A 17,479-nucleotide genomic window follows, 5' to 3' on the forward strand; every position below is an offset into this window, starting at 1 on the left:
CCTGCTTTTAACTCCCAGTTGACCTTGATGACAGGATCCTGAATTCCATGTGGAAAATATTACCCATTTAAAAATAAATTATTGGCTTTATTAATGAGGTAAAAGAATTTAACCAGAGAATTTACAAACACAGTAAGTTAACAAGGAGGTGAACTATTATATACAGGGAAACATTGATCACATTTGTTTGAATGTTTAATTGCATATTATGCATAGTGAAATATATAATGATTACAAATCAGTATGATGTAACAGTTAATCAATTTATAATGTTACTGATGTACAAGTTAACACTATATTTGGCAACAATTCTATGACTTTGCCTAATTTAAAAAAAATACAGCTTTAGGGATTTTGGCTTGCATAGCAGACACTCTCATACAAATAGTTACAAATTTCCTACCATGGACAGTGCAATTCAAACATTAGGTTTTAATTATAAATTTAAACTAATCAAAAATTCTTATTTGTAAACACAGCTGTGTGGATGCATGCTTTATAATATTATCTTTGATTTTCTTATAATATTATATTTTCTGGCTTGTGTATTTGGCAGACCTGGGATTTGAGAAAGAATATGGTTTTAAGAAAAAGATTGCTTGAAACTCAAAAAGATATGCATTAAAAATCAGATTAAGCTTGTAATGGTTAATAGGTTAGGGAATCATTATTCTTCACATTACTGAAGTTTTAGATTTATTTTTGCATCGTATCTTTTTATTGTACCTGATCATGGTAAACTTCACGTAGTTCAACAATGTTAGGATGTGCCCCTAAAAGCTTTAGTGCTGCAATTTCCCGATGTGTACAGGCTTCCATTCTAAAAACCAACATAACATGTTAGGGTGATTCATATTCTACAGCTTCATGGAAGACAAATCATCAGAGAATTTATTGTTCAGAAACAGTTCTAAGTCAAAATGAATCAAGTCAGAATTAATTATTAATGAACCTCAATACTGAATAGCAGATTCTGTTAGAGGCACCACAACTAAGCTAGTGCCCAAATTTGTGATCACTTGATGTCCACAATTATCTGCTGCATACTTTCAGCAGTTGGCTGTATAAAAACAAAATTCCTATTTGACTTCTCCTCACTGATCCAACTCTCAGAGATCACTTGACAGAATGTACCCTCATCACTGAATGAGACTTCTGCAAAAAGAGTGAAACTTAAATAAAGGGTGTCCTTAGCTATTCCAAGAATGTAATGATTCATCAGAAGGATCCACTTATATCTGTTATTTTGAAAATGAAAACAAATTACAAACAAAATAATAGATTACTAAAAACAAAGCTATATTAATTTAATGAATTGCCCAATGAATTGATCTCTTCAGTTTTATAAACCAGAAGTCATTACCGTCTGCTGACTATTTTGACACAGTATTCCTGTCCAGTCCTTTTATGTTGACACTTTTGACAAACAGAAAAACTTCCTTCACCGAGTGGCTTCTCTTTCATATTCAATTCATAATTCTGGTAAAAGAGGGAATCCTAGGGATACACAAATTAAAATTCAGATTTATCCACGTGGTAAAATAGCTTGAGAATGAAAGTTTCATAAACTTAAAAGTATGACGGCGGTCCGATATAAAAATTAACTATAGAGTTTTCAGTCTTTAGAAGTTATTGTATATCTAATATTTCATTCGTTCAAATATAAATTTGTAATGATTGTCAAAAGATATTTATTGTAGTGCGAAGTAGAATAGAATATCCAACAGACACTGTAAACAGTCCAACCTTTGACATAGCACTACGTGCAACAGTGTTATTGTCTGGTCGATCCATGGCCATCTGCAGATCATAGATGCACGTATGATTCATTATGGCATTTCGATTAAACAGTATAGAAGGTGCAACAAATGAGTAACCCTGTAGGAAAGAAGAGTAGCAACATCAATATGATAGGAGATCTCAGTTACCTATAAGAATAATAGGGCGGTTATGGTAGGGGATTTTAACTTTCCAAACATAGACTGGGATTGCCATAGTGTTTAAGGGTTTAGATGGAGAGGAATTTGTTAAGCGTGTATAAGACAATTTTCTGATTCAGTATGTGGATGTACCTATTAGAGAAGGTGCAAAACTTGACCTAATTTTGGGAAATAAGGCAGGGCAGGTGTCTGAGGTGTCAATGGGGGAGCACTTTGAGGCCAGCGACCATAATTCCATTAGTTTTAAAATAGTGATGGAAAAGGATAGACCAAATCTAAAAGTTGAAGTTCTAAATTGGAGGAAGGCTAATTTTGACTGTATTATACAAGAACTTTCAAAAGCTGACTGGAGACAGATGTTTGCAGGTAAAGGGACGGCTGGAAAATGGGAAGCCTTCAGAAATGAGATAACTAGAGTCCAGAGAAAGTATATTCCTGTTAGGGTGAAAGGAAAGGCTGGTAGGTATAGGGAATGCTGGATGACTGAAGAAATTGAAGTTTTGGTTAAGAAAAAGAAGGAAGCATATGTCAGGTATAGACAGGATAGATAGAGTGAATCCTTAGAAGAGTATAAACGCAGTAGGAGTATATTTAAGAGAGAAATCAGGAGGGCAAAAAGGGGACATGAGATAGCTTTGGCAAACAGAGTTACGGAGAATCCAAAGGGTTTTTACAAATCCATTAAGGACAAAAGGGTAACTAGGGAGAGAATAGGGCCCCTCAAAGATCAGCAAGGCGGACTGGTGTACCCTAGAACTCTGTGGGAAGTTAGGGAAGTGATTGTTGGGCCTCTTACTGAGATATTTGTATCGTCGATAGTCACAGGTGAGGTGCCAGAAGTCTGGAGGTTGGCTAATGTGGTGCCACTGTTTAAGAAAGGTGGTAAGGACAAGCTAGGGAACTACAGACCAGTGAGCCTGACATCGGTGGTGGGCAAGTTGTTGGAGGGAATCCTGAGGGACAGGATGTACATGTATTTGGAAGGCAAGGACTGATTAGGGATAGTCAACATGGGATGTACCTATGTAATACAGTCAAAATTGGCCTTCCTCCAATTTAGAACTTCAACTTTTAGATTTGGTCTATCCTTTCCATCACTATTTTAAAACTAATAGAATTATGGTCGCTGGCCTCAAAGTGCTCCCCCACTGACACCTCAGACACCTGCCCTGCCTTATTTCCCAAAATTAGGTCAAGTTTTGCACCTTCTCTAATGGGTACATCGGTCTCACGAACTTGATTGAGTGTTTTTTTCAAGAAGTAACAAAGAGGATTGATGAGGGCAGAGCAGTGGACACGATCTACATGGACTTCAGTAAGGCATTGAACAAGGTTCCCCATGGGAGACTGGTTAGCAAGGTTAGATCTCATGTAATACAGGGAGAACTAGCCATTTTACAGAACTGGCTCAAAGGTAGAAGACAGAGGGTGGTGGTGGAGGCTTGTTTTTCAGACTGGAGGCCTGTGACCAGTGGAATGCCACAAGGATTGGTGCTGGTCCACTTCTTTTCATTATTTATATTAATTATTTGTATGTGAGCGTAAGAGGTACAGTTAGTAAGTTTGCAGATGACACTAAAATTGGAGGTGTAGTGGACAGGGAAGAAGGTTACCTCAGATTACAATGAGGTCTTGATCAGGTGAGCCAATGGGCTGAGAAGTGGCAGATGGAGTTTAATTCTGAAAAGTGTGAGGTGCTGCATTTTGGGAAAGCAAATCTTAGCAGGACTTATACACTTAATGGTAAGATCCTAGGGAATGTTGCTGAACAAAGAGACCTTGGAGTGCAGGTTCATAGCTCCTTGAAAGTGGAGTCGCAGGTAGATAGGATAGCGAAGAAGGCATTTGGCATGCTTTCCTTTATTGGTCAGGATTCGGAGATGCCGGTGTTGGACTGGGGTGTACAAAGTTAAAAATCACACAACACCAGGTTATAGTCCAACAGGTTTAATTGGAAGCACACTAGCTTTCAGAGCGACGCTCCTTCATCAGGTGATTGTGGAGGGCTCGATCGTAACACTGAATTTATAGCAAAAATTTGCAGTGTGATGTAACTGAAATTATACATTGAAGAATTGATTGTCTGTTAAGCCTTTCATCTGTTAGAATACAGTGATAGTTTCACTTCTTTCATGTGTAAATCATAAAACCCTTTTTTTAAAGTTGCATTCTCAGGTTAGCTGTTAACAATGGTGATAGCTAGACAATATGTTGAAGGTGTTAGCCCCCTGTGTTCTCTGTCTATGACCTGATGTTTAGATTGATTCCAATCTAAAAAGTGAGATAACAGAGTTTTACATAAATTCATGCAGTTTTTGAGCTCAGAGTTCTACATGAATGTATGTGGTTTTTGAGCAAAGTGCAATGTAACTCTGAAAGTAATCAAAGATTACGGGGAGAAAGTGGGAAAATGGGATTGAGAAACTCTTCAGCCATGATTGAATGATGGAGCAGAATGGAAGGGCTGATTGGCCTAATTTCTGCTCCTATGGTTTTATGGTCTTATAGTATTCTCTGCTGCTAACTAGTAGCAGGCATTCTAGACCTAGTGCTGTCCAACAAGATAGAATTAATGAACTCTCTCATTGTGAAAACATCCCTCGTTAGCAGCAACTATAGTAGGGCTGAATTTTGGATTCTTTTTGAGGAAGAGAGAAATGGGTCCAAGACTGTTTTTAACGTTTAAATAAGGACAATTAGGCCAGCATGGAAACAGATGGCTAGTCAATTGGCAAAATGAGTTAAAGGAGATGCTTAGACAGATACTTGTGTCAGATTGGTTCACAATATACAGACTCAATATATTCCAACACATTAAAACGTCAAAGACTCAGGTGCACAGGTTATGGTTAAATATAATATCAAAATTGAAGGAAAAACAGATAATTGTACAAAGGTAGTCAGCTGGTCAGACGATTGGACAGAAGATCACAAACAGCAAGAAGGAACAACAATAGAGTATGAGAGAAGGCTAGCCAGAAATATAAAGACAGATAATAAGAGTTTCTAGAAATATCTTAAAAAGTAAAGTAAATGAAGTGAGTGTTGGTTCTATAGAGAGTGAGTCTGGAAAATAAGAAAGTGATAGATGAATCACACTCATAGTTTGCATCAATCTTTACTACAGAGGATCCAAGTAGCAGGTATAAATCAGGAAATGGGAATTTGGTACTCAAGAATTTGCAATCACCAGAAAAATGGTACTCAGTAAATTTTTGGAGCTTTGGCTCCAAATGCCCAGGCCTGATGAATGCCATCCTATGGTTTAAAAAGAAATGGCTACCGTGAAAGTTGATGTATTAAGTTCCCAAAACTCCCTGATTCGGGGAGGGGCCCATAACATTGGAAGCATGCAAGTGTAGCTTTTTTGTTCAAAAAGATAGAGTCAGAAAGCATGAAACGATAAGTCAGTTACCTTAATATCTGTGGAGAAAATGATGGAAGCTAAGAGTATATAGTAGGCCCCTTAAAAAATTCAAGGTAAGTAAGTAGAGTCATTATGGTTTTGTGAAATGCAAATCTTGTTTGATCAATCTAATGGAGTTCTTTGAGGAAGTAACATGTACTGTGGATAAAGGGGAATTTGTGGAGTACTGCACTTAGAATTTTAGAAGGCATTGATAAAGTGCCACATCAAAAGGTTATCTCTGAAAACAGAAGCCGAGTTGGGGGGGGCGGGGCGTCAGCATTTTGACAGGGAATAGAAGATTTTCTTGCTAATATAAAGCCAAGAGTAGGGATAAGTGGATATTTTTTAGCTTGGTAAGTTGTAATGAGTGGTGTGCCACATGGATCAGTGCTAGGATTTCAACTGTTTAACATTGACGTAAATGACACGGATGAATGGACAGAAAGTACGGTTGCCAAATTTGCTGATGACACAAAGATACTAAGTTGTGAAGAGATCAGAGGAAGGCTACCAAAAGATATAGATGGATACATCAAAGGCAACCATCTGGCAAATCAAGTATGATGTGGAAAATGTGAAATTGTTAATTTTGGCACGTAAAATGAAAAATAATGATCTATTATCTAAATGGTGAGAGCTTGCAGGAATCTCAACTTCAAAGGGATCAAGGTGTCCTAGTGTATGTATCACAGAAGGTTAATATGGTGGTCCAGGAAGTAATTAGGAAAATTAAAACAGGTTATGTCTCTGTTATGTAGGACACCAGTAAGACCACATCTACAATACTGTGTCAATATTGGTCACCTTATTTAAAGAAGGATGTAAATGTGTTGAAAGCATTTCAGAAATGGTTTATCAGACTAATACTTGGAATGGTTGGGCTGTCCTATGAGGAATGATTAGACAGGCTAAGCTTATATTTGCTGAAGTTTAGAAGAGTAAAAGGCAACTTGATTAAAACATGAGTTCCTGAGGGGGCTTGGCAGGTTGGATGTGGATAGGATGTTTCTCCTTATAGGAAAGTCAAGAATTAGGTGTCTCTATTTAAAAATTAATTATCACTCATTTAAAACAGAGATGAGATCTTTCTCCCCTATCAGATACTCTCCTGTCTCTTCCTAAAAAAGTGGGGGAAACAGAGGCCTTAAGTATTTTTAAAACACAAGTAGATAGATTTTTATTTAATAAGGGCTGAAAGGTTATCAATGTAGACAGGAATTTGGATTTGTGTTACAATCAGATAAGCAATGATCTATTGAATTGTGAAGCATAGGTTAAAGGGGCAGAATGACCTACTCCTGCTCCTTATTTGCATGTTAGCTCTATTTCACAATCTATTGTTGCTAACTGACCTATATCCAGCATTATGTTTGTAGGTTAGATTCCCAACAGCTGCAGCCTTTGTTTTTACACAATTATTTTCAGTCTAAATTGTGTATAAATAACAGCAATTGTCAATTACCAATTTTACTAATGAAATAATCTATTTCCTGGTCAATTACTAATGAAATCTACCCTATACCTTTTTGCAATTCCAATACCTATACAGAGGAACCTCAATTATCCGAAGCAGATCTTGAGGTCCCAATAGGAACATTACATCAAAGACGTGTTTCCAGCAGTGATTGCGTCTTTTATTTACAGTGATTAAACAAGCAACGTCTCCCAATGACTGACCTCCCACCCTCTCTCTCTCCCCACACTTTCCCTGGAGTTCTCCAACATTGTCCTGTACAGGGTAAAGGTGGAACTTGTCAAAACGTTGCAGTAAAACGTTGTGTGTGGGGCTGTGGCTGTGTCCGTGTGTATGCATGCGCGCTATTCGGAGACTCACACCTCCCCCCCCCAAAGGCAGCAGCACCAGCAGTCTTGTTGATGTCAAGTCCGGCTGCCTCAGAGATGGGGCGGGCACATGGGGGTGGGGGAGGGTAGTGTTGGACGGGGTTGGGGGTGGGGAGACAGGTGGGGACGGGGTTTGGGACCGGGCTGGGGGCAGTGGCTCGCGCGTGGTGTGCTGCTGCCTTGTCTCCTGAACGGGGAGCGAACTTAAAAAAAAAACTCCGAGCCCAGAGGAAAGGCATTGAATTGATTAACCAAATAATCGATTACCCGATTGAAATAGTGCCCACCCATCTCGTTTGGATAATCGAGGTTCCTCTGTATATTGCTTTGTCAAAAATATACCTTCAAGGTGAAGTGGGGTTGACTTTTTTTTCCAATGTTTTCTAAAGTATTTGTGGCTCACAATTCAGTCTTCTTTACATTGCAAGACCAAATGCAGACCGGTTGACTGCTTTACAGAATCTTTTGCACTGGGCCTATACACCATCCATTCCCTTCTTTCCTCCTCTACATCTCTCAAAAGTGGTGGAAGAAAAGTATTTTCCAAACCCTTTCAGCTCTGAAAAGGAGTCATATTGGCCTTGAAATATCAACCCGGTTTCTCTCTCCACAGCTGCGGCCACACCTAAGTTTCTGCAGCATTCTTTGTGATTGTTGCAGATTTCCAGCAACTGCAATATTTGCTAACTTTTATTGCTAAATTTTACTTAACATTTGCCAATATGTTAATGCTTGGTCATACATATGCTGAACATTTTAATATACCTTAAATAAATCTGTATGTTGAGGAAGAGCAGCAGGAGAATAGGCTGGATCCATTCTTGTAAACTCCTCTGCAAAGTTGCTGACATCAAGTTCATTTTGGATTACTGGTTTGATGGGAGGTTTGATTGCCTTGGTTGCTAAATCTCTCCAATTTAGGCCCTGAAGATAAGTTTAGAAATATATATTTTTTAAAAACCTATAAAATAAACATTCCAAATAATACTTGAGGCTGAGTTTATGGTGGACCATGAGAATCTGGCTTTTAGTAATGATGTTTACAAACATGTTATGTTACGCTTGAAAAACTGCAAGGTCAGATCAGTGTAATCTTCCAAATGAATATGGTACTCTCTCCATTACCTCCAATATTACTATCATTTGGAACTGATGGGTAGCTATATATCATTCGATATTTTGATATATTTATGGATCTATAATTGCCAATATTGGAGACAGAAATGAAGTTACAATTACAGATTAGTTCTCATATTTCCACATTATTTTAGAGATTGGTTGTATGAAAAAAAAATTGTGTGGGGTTAATTAGACAATTTGATCTGAACAACCCATGCTACATTAAAACATGAGAAACTTGTGTATTTAATATTGTCTTTCAGTATCAGTGTCTTTCTGGCATACAGCCTTCCTGAACAGCAGCAGAAAACAATAACATTAATGAATCTGACAGCTAAACCCCCACTGAGAATGGCTTATGTCAGGAACACTGATTCTGATTTATATCTTATAATTTCTTAATGGAAATTTTGTTTAAACCAATATTGTACAATTTGTTAGTCAATAACCAACTGCAGCTTATTAGAAAAACAGATGTGGATAATTTCAGTTATGGTTAGTAATTAAAAGTAATATACAGTACTCTTGAGCATCTGATTTCAAGATTCTCATTCATTATGCATATTTGCACTTTCAACATTCTGTGCATTTATTAGGTATAATGAAAGATGAAAATCTGAGTGCGCAAGTATGATTTGATCATTAATTTTGTGACTTCGGCACTATGAATACAATCAACAGCTAAATATCAGGCATGACAAACTGTGAATAACAAGTTAGTGCAGCAGAAAGGAATTATTCCAGTTCAAATTCCATTATACTTTTTAATATTCAAAATAATTATTTCCTAGAATAGGATTGCGCATGATAGTTATGGACCATACCAGAGCCCCTCAAAATATTTTAGTAAGTTAGACTAGTCCCTAACATTTGCTTATTTTAAAGACAAATGTACAATGCGGTGTTCCAAATGCTATTCGACTAGACAAACTACTCTGTGTTAAACAAAACACAATTTATTCAAACACCATAGTTAAAATACAATGAAAGACTAACTTAACTCTATTGGAAAACTTAACTGAATAACAGATACTGTAAGTATTACTAATTAACAGTTCCAGCATACAACGAACAACCCTTTGGCAAAAAAAGACAAATTCAGAAATCAGATTTTCTCACATGCAACACCTGCAGTTAGAACAGAAACCCCAACTTCTAGCTGCAACCAAGAGATGGGGAAAAAATAGCTTCTACTTCTTCAAACCTCCAGCAGATTCTGCTGAATCTAAAAGCTGAAAAAAAACAGAAATCTTGGTCTGAGAGAGCTGGCCGCACCCATGATGCTTCTGTTGTTACAACTTAAAAAAAACTCCAAGGCCTCACAAGCTGTTTACATTACCACAAGCAGCTCCTTACCTCTTGTTCAATCTCTCTATAAATAAACCAGGACAAAATACACCTCTTAAACCAACCACATTATCACAAGGATGAAATAGCTATTTCTGTCTTAAGACCACTTTTACTCAAGAAGGTTTTCATTAAACAAAGAAGTGACAGAGGTGCTACGTGGTGTTGGTCTTCTGGGTTAGCCTCAATCTTACCTCAGTGTAAATTCAAATCCCAAAATTTAGAAATTACCACAAAAAAGTATGCTTTTATTCAATTATGTCAAAAGAATTTTGAGAAATCTAATGAAAATTAAAAACTTATATCTATCTTCCTCATTTCATTATTGCTACAAGTTAAACATATTTATGACTGGAGTAGTTTCAAAATGATACAGCACCTGGAAAAACGAATGAGACTTGATCTCTGCAGCTCCTGTTAGCCCTGACCCAAGTCTTTGTTTAGGATCTTTCACCAACAGTTTCTGTACTAGATCCTTGGCAGTGGGCTGAATTTCCAAAGGAAATGGAGGATCGTTTTTTAAGATTCGCCTAAGAAAGAATACAATTATTCTTTCAGGAACTGTTTTTGACAGACAAATTTTTACTACCAAAAATTAGAATACTGCAATATTTAGAATTAAAATTTAAACTTGTCAACACAGATAACAAATGTTAGTTGTTCCTCCAAACTTGGTTGAAGTCATGGATTGTTTTACATTTTACAAAGCAGTTTTTAAACTCTCCAAAGTAAAATTTCCTTTCCATCTTCAGCTTTAAAAAGTGGTTGGCTGCCCATCATTTATTGTGGGTGATTCAAAACAACACCCAAAATGCTCATATACTGTAATTTCCTGTGACTTGTTCCCCTCAATTCTTTTCACTGTGGGTGATTGCCATTTCCTGACAGGGTCACAACTGAAATCTGGAGTGCAGCACTGTGGAAGTAAGAAAAACCAGTGTTCCACACTATATATCCATGATCCATTTGGGCTTTAAAAACAAAAAAACTAATATAAAGAGCTTCAAGCAGTTGGTAAAATGTACTTATGAATTCATTTTGTTACAGAAAGTGTTTCATATTTTGTGTTGCAACTCAAACATCAGCTCAATGCAAAATGCTACAGATACAGTACTAGTAACTAATTTCAGAAAAAATATCGAATTGACAAACTATTGAATTTAAATAAGAGGTCAATCTTTATCAAAATTAAAGGAGAAATTTGTACGCAATTACATGTAATAGATAAAGATTGTGCAACTTTTAATCTTGGAAGCTCAGTGGTTTAATTAAACAAACAAAGCATACATAACCTGTTTTTTTGTTTAAAAAAAGTGTTCAGATTTAAATGGTAAAATATTTTCAATATACAGGGGCTCAATCTGAGTCATAGAGTCAGAGTCCTACAGCATGGAGACAGGCCCTTTAGCCCAATCTGGTCCATGCTGACCCAAAATGTCCATCTACGCAAACACCATTTCCCTACACTTGGCCCATATCCTTCCCTATCCATGTATTTATTCAAACGCCTTTTAAATGTTGTTAATGTACACGCTTCAATAATTTCCTCCAGGAACTCATTCCATATGCATACCACCCTCTGTGTAAAAGAAAGTTGCCCCTCAGGTTCCCTTTTACTCTTTCACCTCTAATCATAAACTTTAAAAGACCTGGCCTCTTTTCCAGATCCATGAAATCCTGCATAGTCTGTAAATGCAAAGAGGTTTGGACCAAATTGTACCTGTTAGCATATCTAAAATTACAGCAGGAAGGATTTGGTGCATTTCGCCACTGCAACCTCGTGCTCTGTAGAAGTACATTATGCTGCAAACAGATTGCAGTAATCTCATATCCTATGTCAATACTCCAATTTCCTGCAACCCTCTTTACAAGGATTTGAGCTATAGGGAGAGGGTGAACAGGCTGGGGCTGTTTTCCCTGGAGCATTGGAGGCTGAGGAGTGACCTTATAGAGGTTTACAAAGTTATGAGGGGCATAGATAGGATAAATAGACAAAGCCTTCTCCATGGGGTCAGGGAGTCCAGAACTAGAGGGGCATAGGTTTAGGGTGAGAGGGCAAAGATAGAAAGGAGACCTAAGGGGCAACCTTTTCACACAGAGGGTGGTACATATATGGAATAAGCTGCCAGAGGAAGTGGTGGAGGCTGGTACAATTTCAACATTTAAGAGACATTTGGATAGGTATATGAATAGGAAGGGTTTGGTGGGATATGGGCCGGATGCTGGCAGGTGGGACTAGATTGGTTTGGGATATCTGGTTGGCATGGACGGATTGGACTGAAGGGTCTGTTCCGTGCTGTACATCTCTATGATTACGACTCTCCTCCTAAAATCACACTTTATAAGAACAATTGTTGATAGAGTGTATTGGTATTATTTTTGCTTTAATAGGCTTCATTTGTGGTTGTTTGCCTAAATTGGTTAATTCTACCCAAATTAACTCAGCAAGAACTTCAGAGGTCTTAACAGTATGCTTTTAAGAATTTCAATCACTACAGACAGTATACTTCAGGGGTCATAACAGAATACTTCTAAGAATTTCAGTAGCACAGGTTTGAAGTTCACCTGATGTAACAAATTAAAATTCTTTGCTTTTCTGATAGCATTATACAACTTTAAGCATTACAGCTGTGGATTCAAATGCAAAGGAATAACACATGAATAACAATCCCAATTATGACTCAAAATTGATAATGCTGGCTTTGAACTCTTTGAAATAACCTTTTTGGAATGGCAATACTGATATTTGCGTTGTCTCATAAAAAGGCATTTTTACACTAAAGTGGCCATGCAACATTATGCAGCTTAAATTGCTCTTCCCCTTCAACTGACTAAAACACAAATGTGGACAAGTTGAAATCTTTGACTGTAACATTAAATAAAGTGATTAAATGAAAAAAATAAGGTTTAATTAATAAATTGTACAGCTGAGCCACTCGGTACTTTGTTCTTGTGTGATAACCCCTGCAAGGGAATCACTAATTAATCTCCCTGTGGGCCTTATTTGGGTTATTACAGCATAGTGTTCAACACTAGTTTTTGTAGAATAGAAAAAACATTATCCTGATGCCACCTTGAGATTTCTGATTGAGAATTTTTTGCACCATCCACGGTGAAAGGCGAAGCTCCGGTCAGCAGTTCATACACAAGGACCCCAAGGCTCCACCAATCAACTGCCTGTTGAGAACCAATACACAACTTGTGTCAGTTTTAGCTTAGTGGTAGCATTTTCATCCAAGGCGAAATGTTGTGGGTTCAAGTTCCACTTCAAAAACTTCAACATATAAATACAGCTGTGACTCTAGTGCAGTACTGAGGGACATGTGCATCAATGGAGGCACTGTGTTTCAAATAAGATATTAAACAAATAGGTCCCATCTGTCCTCTCTGGTGGATGCAAAAAATCAGATGTTGGAATTGAGGGAAGATCCCCTTATGTTTGGATGGTACGTCTACTTTAACAAGCATCATTTTAAAAACAAAGTCACTATTGCATTGTTGCATGTGGAACTTTTTTTATTTCCTTGAATAAAACTGTGACAACACATTAGCTGCAAAATGTCGTAGGCTATCCTGAGGTTGTGAAATGCATCAATATTTTAATGCACAGATATATTTAGTGAACATAAGTACATGCTAAAATGAACCATTACATTTTGGGAACTAACATGAAAGTCAGAATCATTAAATTAAATGGGGCGACTTTTTTCTATTTAAAATCTCAAGTGCAGCAGTTTCTAGAATATGAGGGCTATATCATACATATATATATAACACTGGATCTGCTCCATTTGTTCATGATGTGAATTTCCACCTGTATTTCCAAATGTTGGATGAGCATTTCAATAAGCGAATGATGTACAAGTGATGTTGCCATTAAAATCTTCCATGGTATTTTCCAGGAATTACATTGAGGCAGTTATCTGCTCAAAGACTAGACAAGGAAAGTAGGCATTAGAAATTGAGAGTTTCAACTTTCAGATTGCAGGACAAGGGAAGAGGCAGCCAGGAGTTTGATTTTTTTTAAAAACTTGCTTATGAGAGTCAGTATTACAAGGCTGTACTGTAGGCAGAGAGGTCATACACACACTGGCAGTCAACTTCTCTCCCATTTTGAAATTTTCAATGAACTTCAGTTTGTTCAGTTGGAGTGCGTTCAGTGTATGGAAAATTAGTGAAAATGTTAAGGGATGTTGGGGTGGGGGATGACAAGAATGCTCATCAGAGGTTACTAAAGTTTTAAGAACAAGTAATAGGACGGTATGGAAAGAGTCAGGAATCTAACTTCAGGCACAGTAGAGAAGGAGAAACTATAAGCGGGGTCAGGGTGGATGGGAAGAGTCAATGCAGGACTAGGTATTGTACTTAAACAGCATCCGACGAGCAGCAAAATCGACGTTTCGGGCAAAAGCCCTTCATCAGGAATAAAGGCAGAGAGATCTCTCCACGCTTCAGGCTCTCTGCCTTTACTCCTGATGAAGGGCTTTTGCCCGAAATGTCGATTTTGCTGCTCGTCGGATACTGCCTGAATTGCTGTACTCTTCCAGCACCACTGATCCAGAATCTGGTTTCCAGCATCTGCAGTCATTGTTTTTACCCCATTGTACTTAAACAGATGCAGAATATGAAACAAGGTAAATTACCTTGTAGCACAGATTGAAAATGGCAGGTATGAAGTTGTGGGTATCACAGGGATATAACTGCAAGGAAATCTGGGCTGGGAATTAAATATCCAAGAATACAGACCCTTCGGCTCAACTCATCCATACCAACCAGGTATTCTAAACAACTAGTCCCATTTACCTGCATTTGGCCCATTTCTCTCGAAACCTATCCAAATATCTTTTAAATGTAATTGTAATTGTAATTGTACCCATCTCTATCATTTCCTCTTGCAGTTCTTTCCACACTTGCACCACCCTCTGCATGAAAATGTTGCCCCTCAGATCCTTTTTAAATATTTCCCCTCTCATGTTAAATCGACGCCTTTTAGTTTTGGACTCCTCTACCCTGGGAAAAAGACCTTGGCCATTCACCTTATCTATGACCCTCACAATTTTCTAAACCGCGATAAACTCACCCTCAGCCTGACTCTCCAAGGAAAGATATCTCAACCTATTCAGCATCTCCTTCTTACCCAAACTCTCTAGTCTTGAGAGCATCCTTGTAAATATTTTCTGTTTCTCTTCTAGTTTAATAACATCCTATCTCCACCCCTATATGCGTTACACAGAGACCAATCCCTCAGTGACTCCCTCGTTAGGTCCACACCTGCAACCAATCCACCCTCCACTCCCGGCACCTTCCCGAGCTGCTGCAAGAGGTGTAAAACCTGCTCTCACACCTCCATGCAAGGCCCCAAAAGATCTTTTCACATCTGGCAGAGATTTTCCTGCCCATCCACGCAGCTCATCTATTGTGTTCGTTACTCTTGATGTGGTCTCCTCTACAATGGGGAGACAGGACACCAACTTGCAGAGCGTTTTCAGGAACATATCTGGGACACACACTAAACAACCCCACCACCCTGTGGCTGACCACTTCAACTCCTAAGGTCATGCAAGTCCTTGGCCTCCTCCACTGCCAAATCCAAGCCACCCAACAACTGGAGGAAGAGCGCCTCATCTTCCACCTTGGGACCCTCCAAACACACATCAACACTGACTCCACTAGTTTCCAAGTCCCTCCTCCCTCCACCTTATCCCAGATCCAACCTTCCAACTCAGCATCACCTCTTGACCTCTCCTACCTGTCAATCTTCCTTCCCATCTACCCACTCCATGCTCTCCACCGAACTATTACCCTCCACCTGCATCCATCTATTGCCTTTCCAACTACCTTTCCCACTCAACCCACTATTTATCTCTCAGCCGCCTTTCCCCTCCACATTCCTGATGAAGGGCTTATGTCTGAAACATTGACTCTCCTGCTCCTCGGATGCTGCCTGACATGCTGTGCTTTTCCAGCACCACACTTCTTGATTGACTCTCCAGCATCTGTAGTCCTCACTTTTTCCAACATCCTAAACAATGACGAGAATCAAATAAATGGTGGATGAACTAAATAAGTACTATTCATTAGTTTTCACAGTGGAACACTTAGTAGCATCAGAACTTTAAAAGAATCGGTGGGCAGAGGAGTGTGTAGTGATGATTACTAAGCAGAAGGTGCTGGGGAGCTGAAAAGTCTGAAGGTGAATAGATCACCTGTACCAGATTGTCTACACCCTAGAGTTGTGAAGGAGATATCTAAGGAGATTGTAGAGTACAGTTGGTGATCTTTCAGGAATGACTGGAATCATGGAAGGTCCTGGAGGAATGGAAAATTCTAACGTAACACCTCTGTTTAAGAAGGGAAGGGGGCAGAAGACAGAAAACGCTAGGCTGGTTAGCCTGACCTCGGTTATTGTTAATAATTTAGAGTCCATTATTAAGGATGAGATCACAGAGTATTTGGAGGAGCATGGTGAAATAGGGTGGAGTCAGAACAGTTTTATCAAGGAGAGGTCATGTCTGACAAATCTGTTGATATTCTTTGAGGACGTAATGAGCAAGTTAGACAAGGAGAGCCAGTGGGCAAGGTCTATTAGGATTTCCAGAGGCCTTTGATAAGGGACCGCACAGCAGATTGCTAAATAAGATAAAAGCTCATGGTTTAAGGGCAAGGTACTTGCATGGATAGAGGATTGGCTGACAGACAGACAGACAGCAGAGAATGGGGATAATAGGGTCTTTTTCAGGATGGCAGCCGGTGACGAATGGAGTTCTGCAGGACTCTGTGTTAGGGCCACAATGTTAACAATCTGGACGAAGGAACTGAAGCTTGCTAAGTTTACTGGTGACACAGGTAGATGGAGGGACAGGTAGTATTGAAGAAGTGGGGAGACTGCACAAAGGCTTGGACAGACTGGGAGAGTTGGCAAAGAAGTGATAGATGGAAAATAATGTGGGAAGGTGTGAGGTTACGCAGTTTGGTAGGTAAAATAGAGGCATTGACTATTTTATAAACAGGGAAAGACTTCGGAAATCTGAAGCACAAAGGGACTTGGATGTCCTCATTCTGGACTCTCTTAAGTTCAACATGCAGGTTCAGTGAGCAGTTAGGAGGGCAAATGCAGTGTTAGTATTCGTTTCATGAAGTCTAGAATACTATAGCAAAGATGTACTGGTGAGGCTAAGGCTCTGGTCAGACTTCATTTGGAATATTGTGAACATTTTTGGCCCCAGCTGGCCTTGGAAGGGTTGCACAGGAGTTTGACAAGAATGATCCCAGGGATGAACAGCTTGTCATATGAGGAATGGTCGAGGACACTGGTTCTGTACTCAATGGAGTTTAGAAGGATGTGGGGAGGTTTGATTAAAACTTAGAATACTAAAGGGGAAAGCCTCAGAGTGAAGGGATAATCCTTTAGAACTGAGATGAGGTGGAATTCCTTCAGTTAGAGTGTGGTGAATCTGTGAAACTCATTGCCGCAACAGGATGTGGAAGGCAAGTCAAGTCATTGAGTGTATTTAAGACAGAGATAGATAAGTTCTTTATTGGTAAGGAGATCAAGGTTACAAGGAGAAGACAGGAGAATGGGATTGAGAAACATATCAGCCGTGATTGAATGGCAGAACAGACTCAATAGGCTGAATAGCCTAATTCTGTTCCTATATCTTATGATCTTATGGCATGTTTCTTTGGTTCTAGCTCAGGTTAAAGGAAAGATCATGGGGGCTGATGCCTCCAACTGGACGACATAGTCTAAAGGAAAACATAACCAATGTAATGTTTTGTTTATGGGCGGCACGGTGGCACAGTGGTTAGCACTGCTGCCTCA

At 38.9% G+C, this 17,479-nt stretch overlaps 1 protein-coding gene across 2 annotated transcripts in view; it reads right to left on the reverse strand.

Moving 5' to 3' along the window:
* LOC122552879 (ribosomal protein S6 kinase alpha-5-like) overlaps positions 1–17,479 on the reverse strand; it is a 128,621-nt gene that overhangs the window by 18,348 nt on the left and 92,794 nt on the right. For both annotated transcript variants that reach the window (XM_043695994.2, XM_043695995.2), the window contains 6 exons: positions 12,731–12,834; positions 10,037–10,187; positions 7,957–8,115; positions 1,747–1,878; positions 1,364–1,497; positions 727–820 (listed from right to left, as the gene is read on the reverse strand). In XM_043695994.2, coding sequence (XP_043551929.1) covers positions 727–820; positions 1,364–1,497; positions 1,747–1,878; positions 7,957–8,115; positions 10,037–10,187; positions 12,731–12,834 — 774 coding nt within the window. The remainder of the gene's footprint in view (positions 1–726; positions 821–1,363; positions 1,498–1,746; positions 1,879–7,956; positions 8,116–10,036; positions 10,188–12,730; positions 12,835–17,479) is intronic.

This window comes from Chiloscyllium plagiosum, unplaced genomic scaffold, assembly GCF_037043375.1.
Source record: "Chiloscyllium plagiosum isolate Xiang-an unplaced genomic scaffold, Cpla_swu_hap1 HiC_scaffold_10, whole genome shotgun sequence".
Lineage (NCBI taxonomy): Eukaryota > Metazoa > Chordata > Chondrichthyes > Orectolobiformes > Hemiscylliidae > Chiloscyllium > Chiloscyllium plagiosum.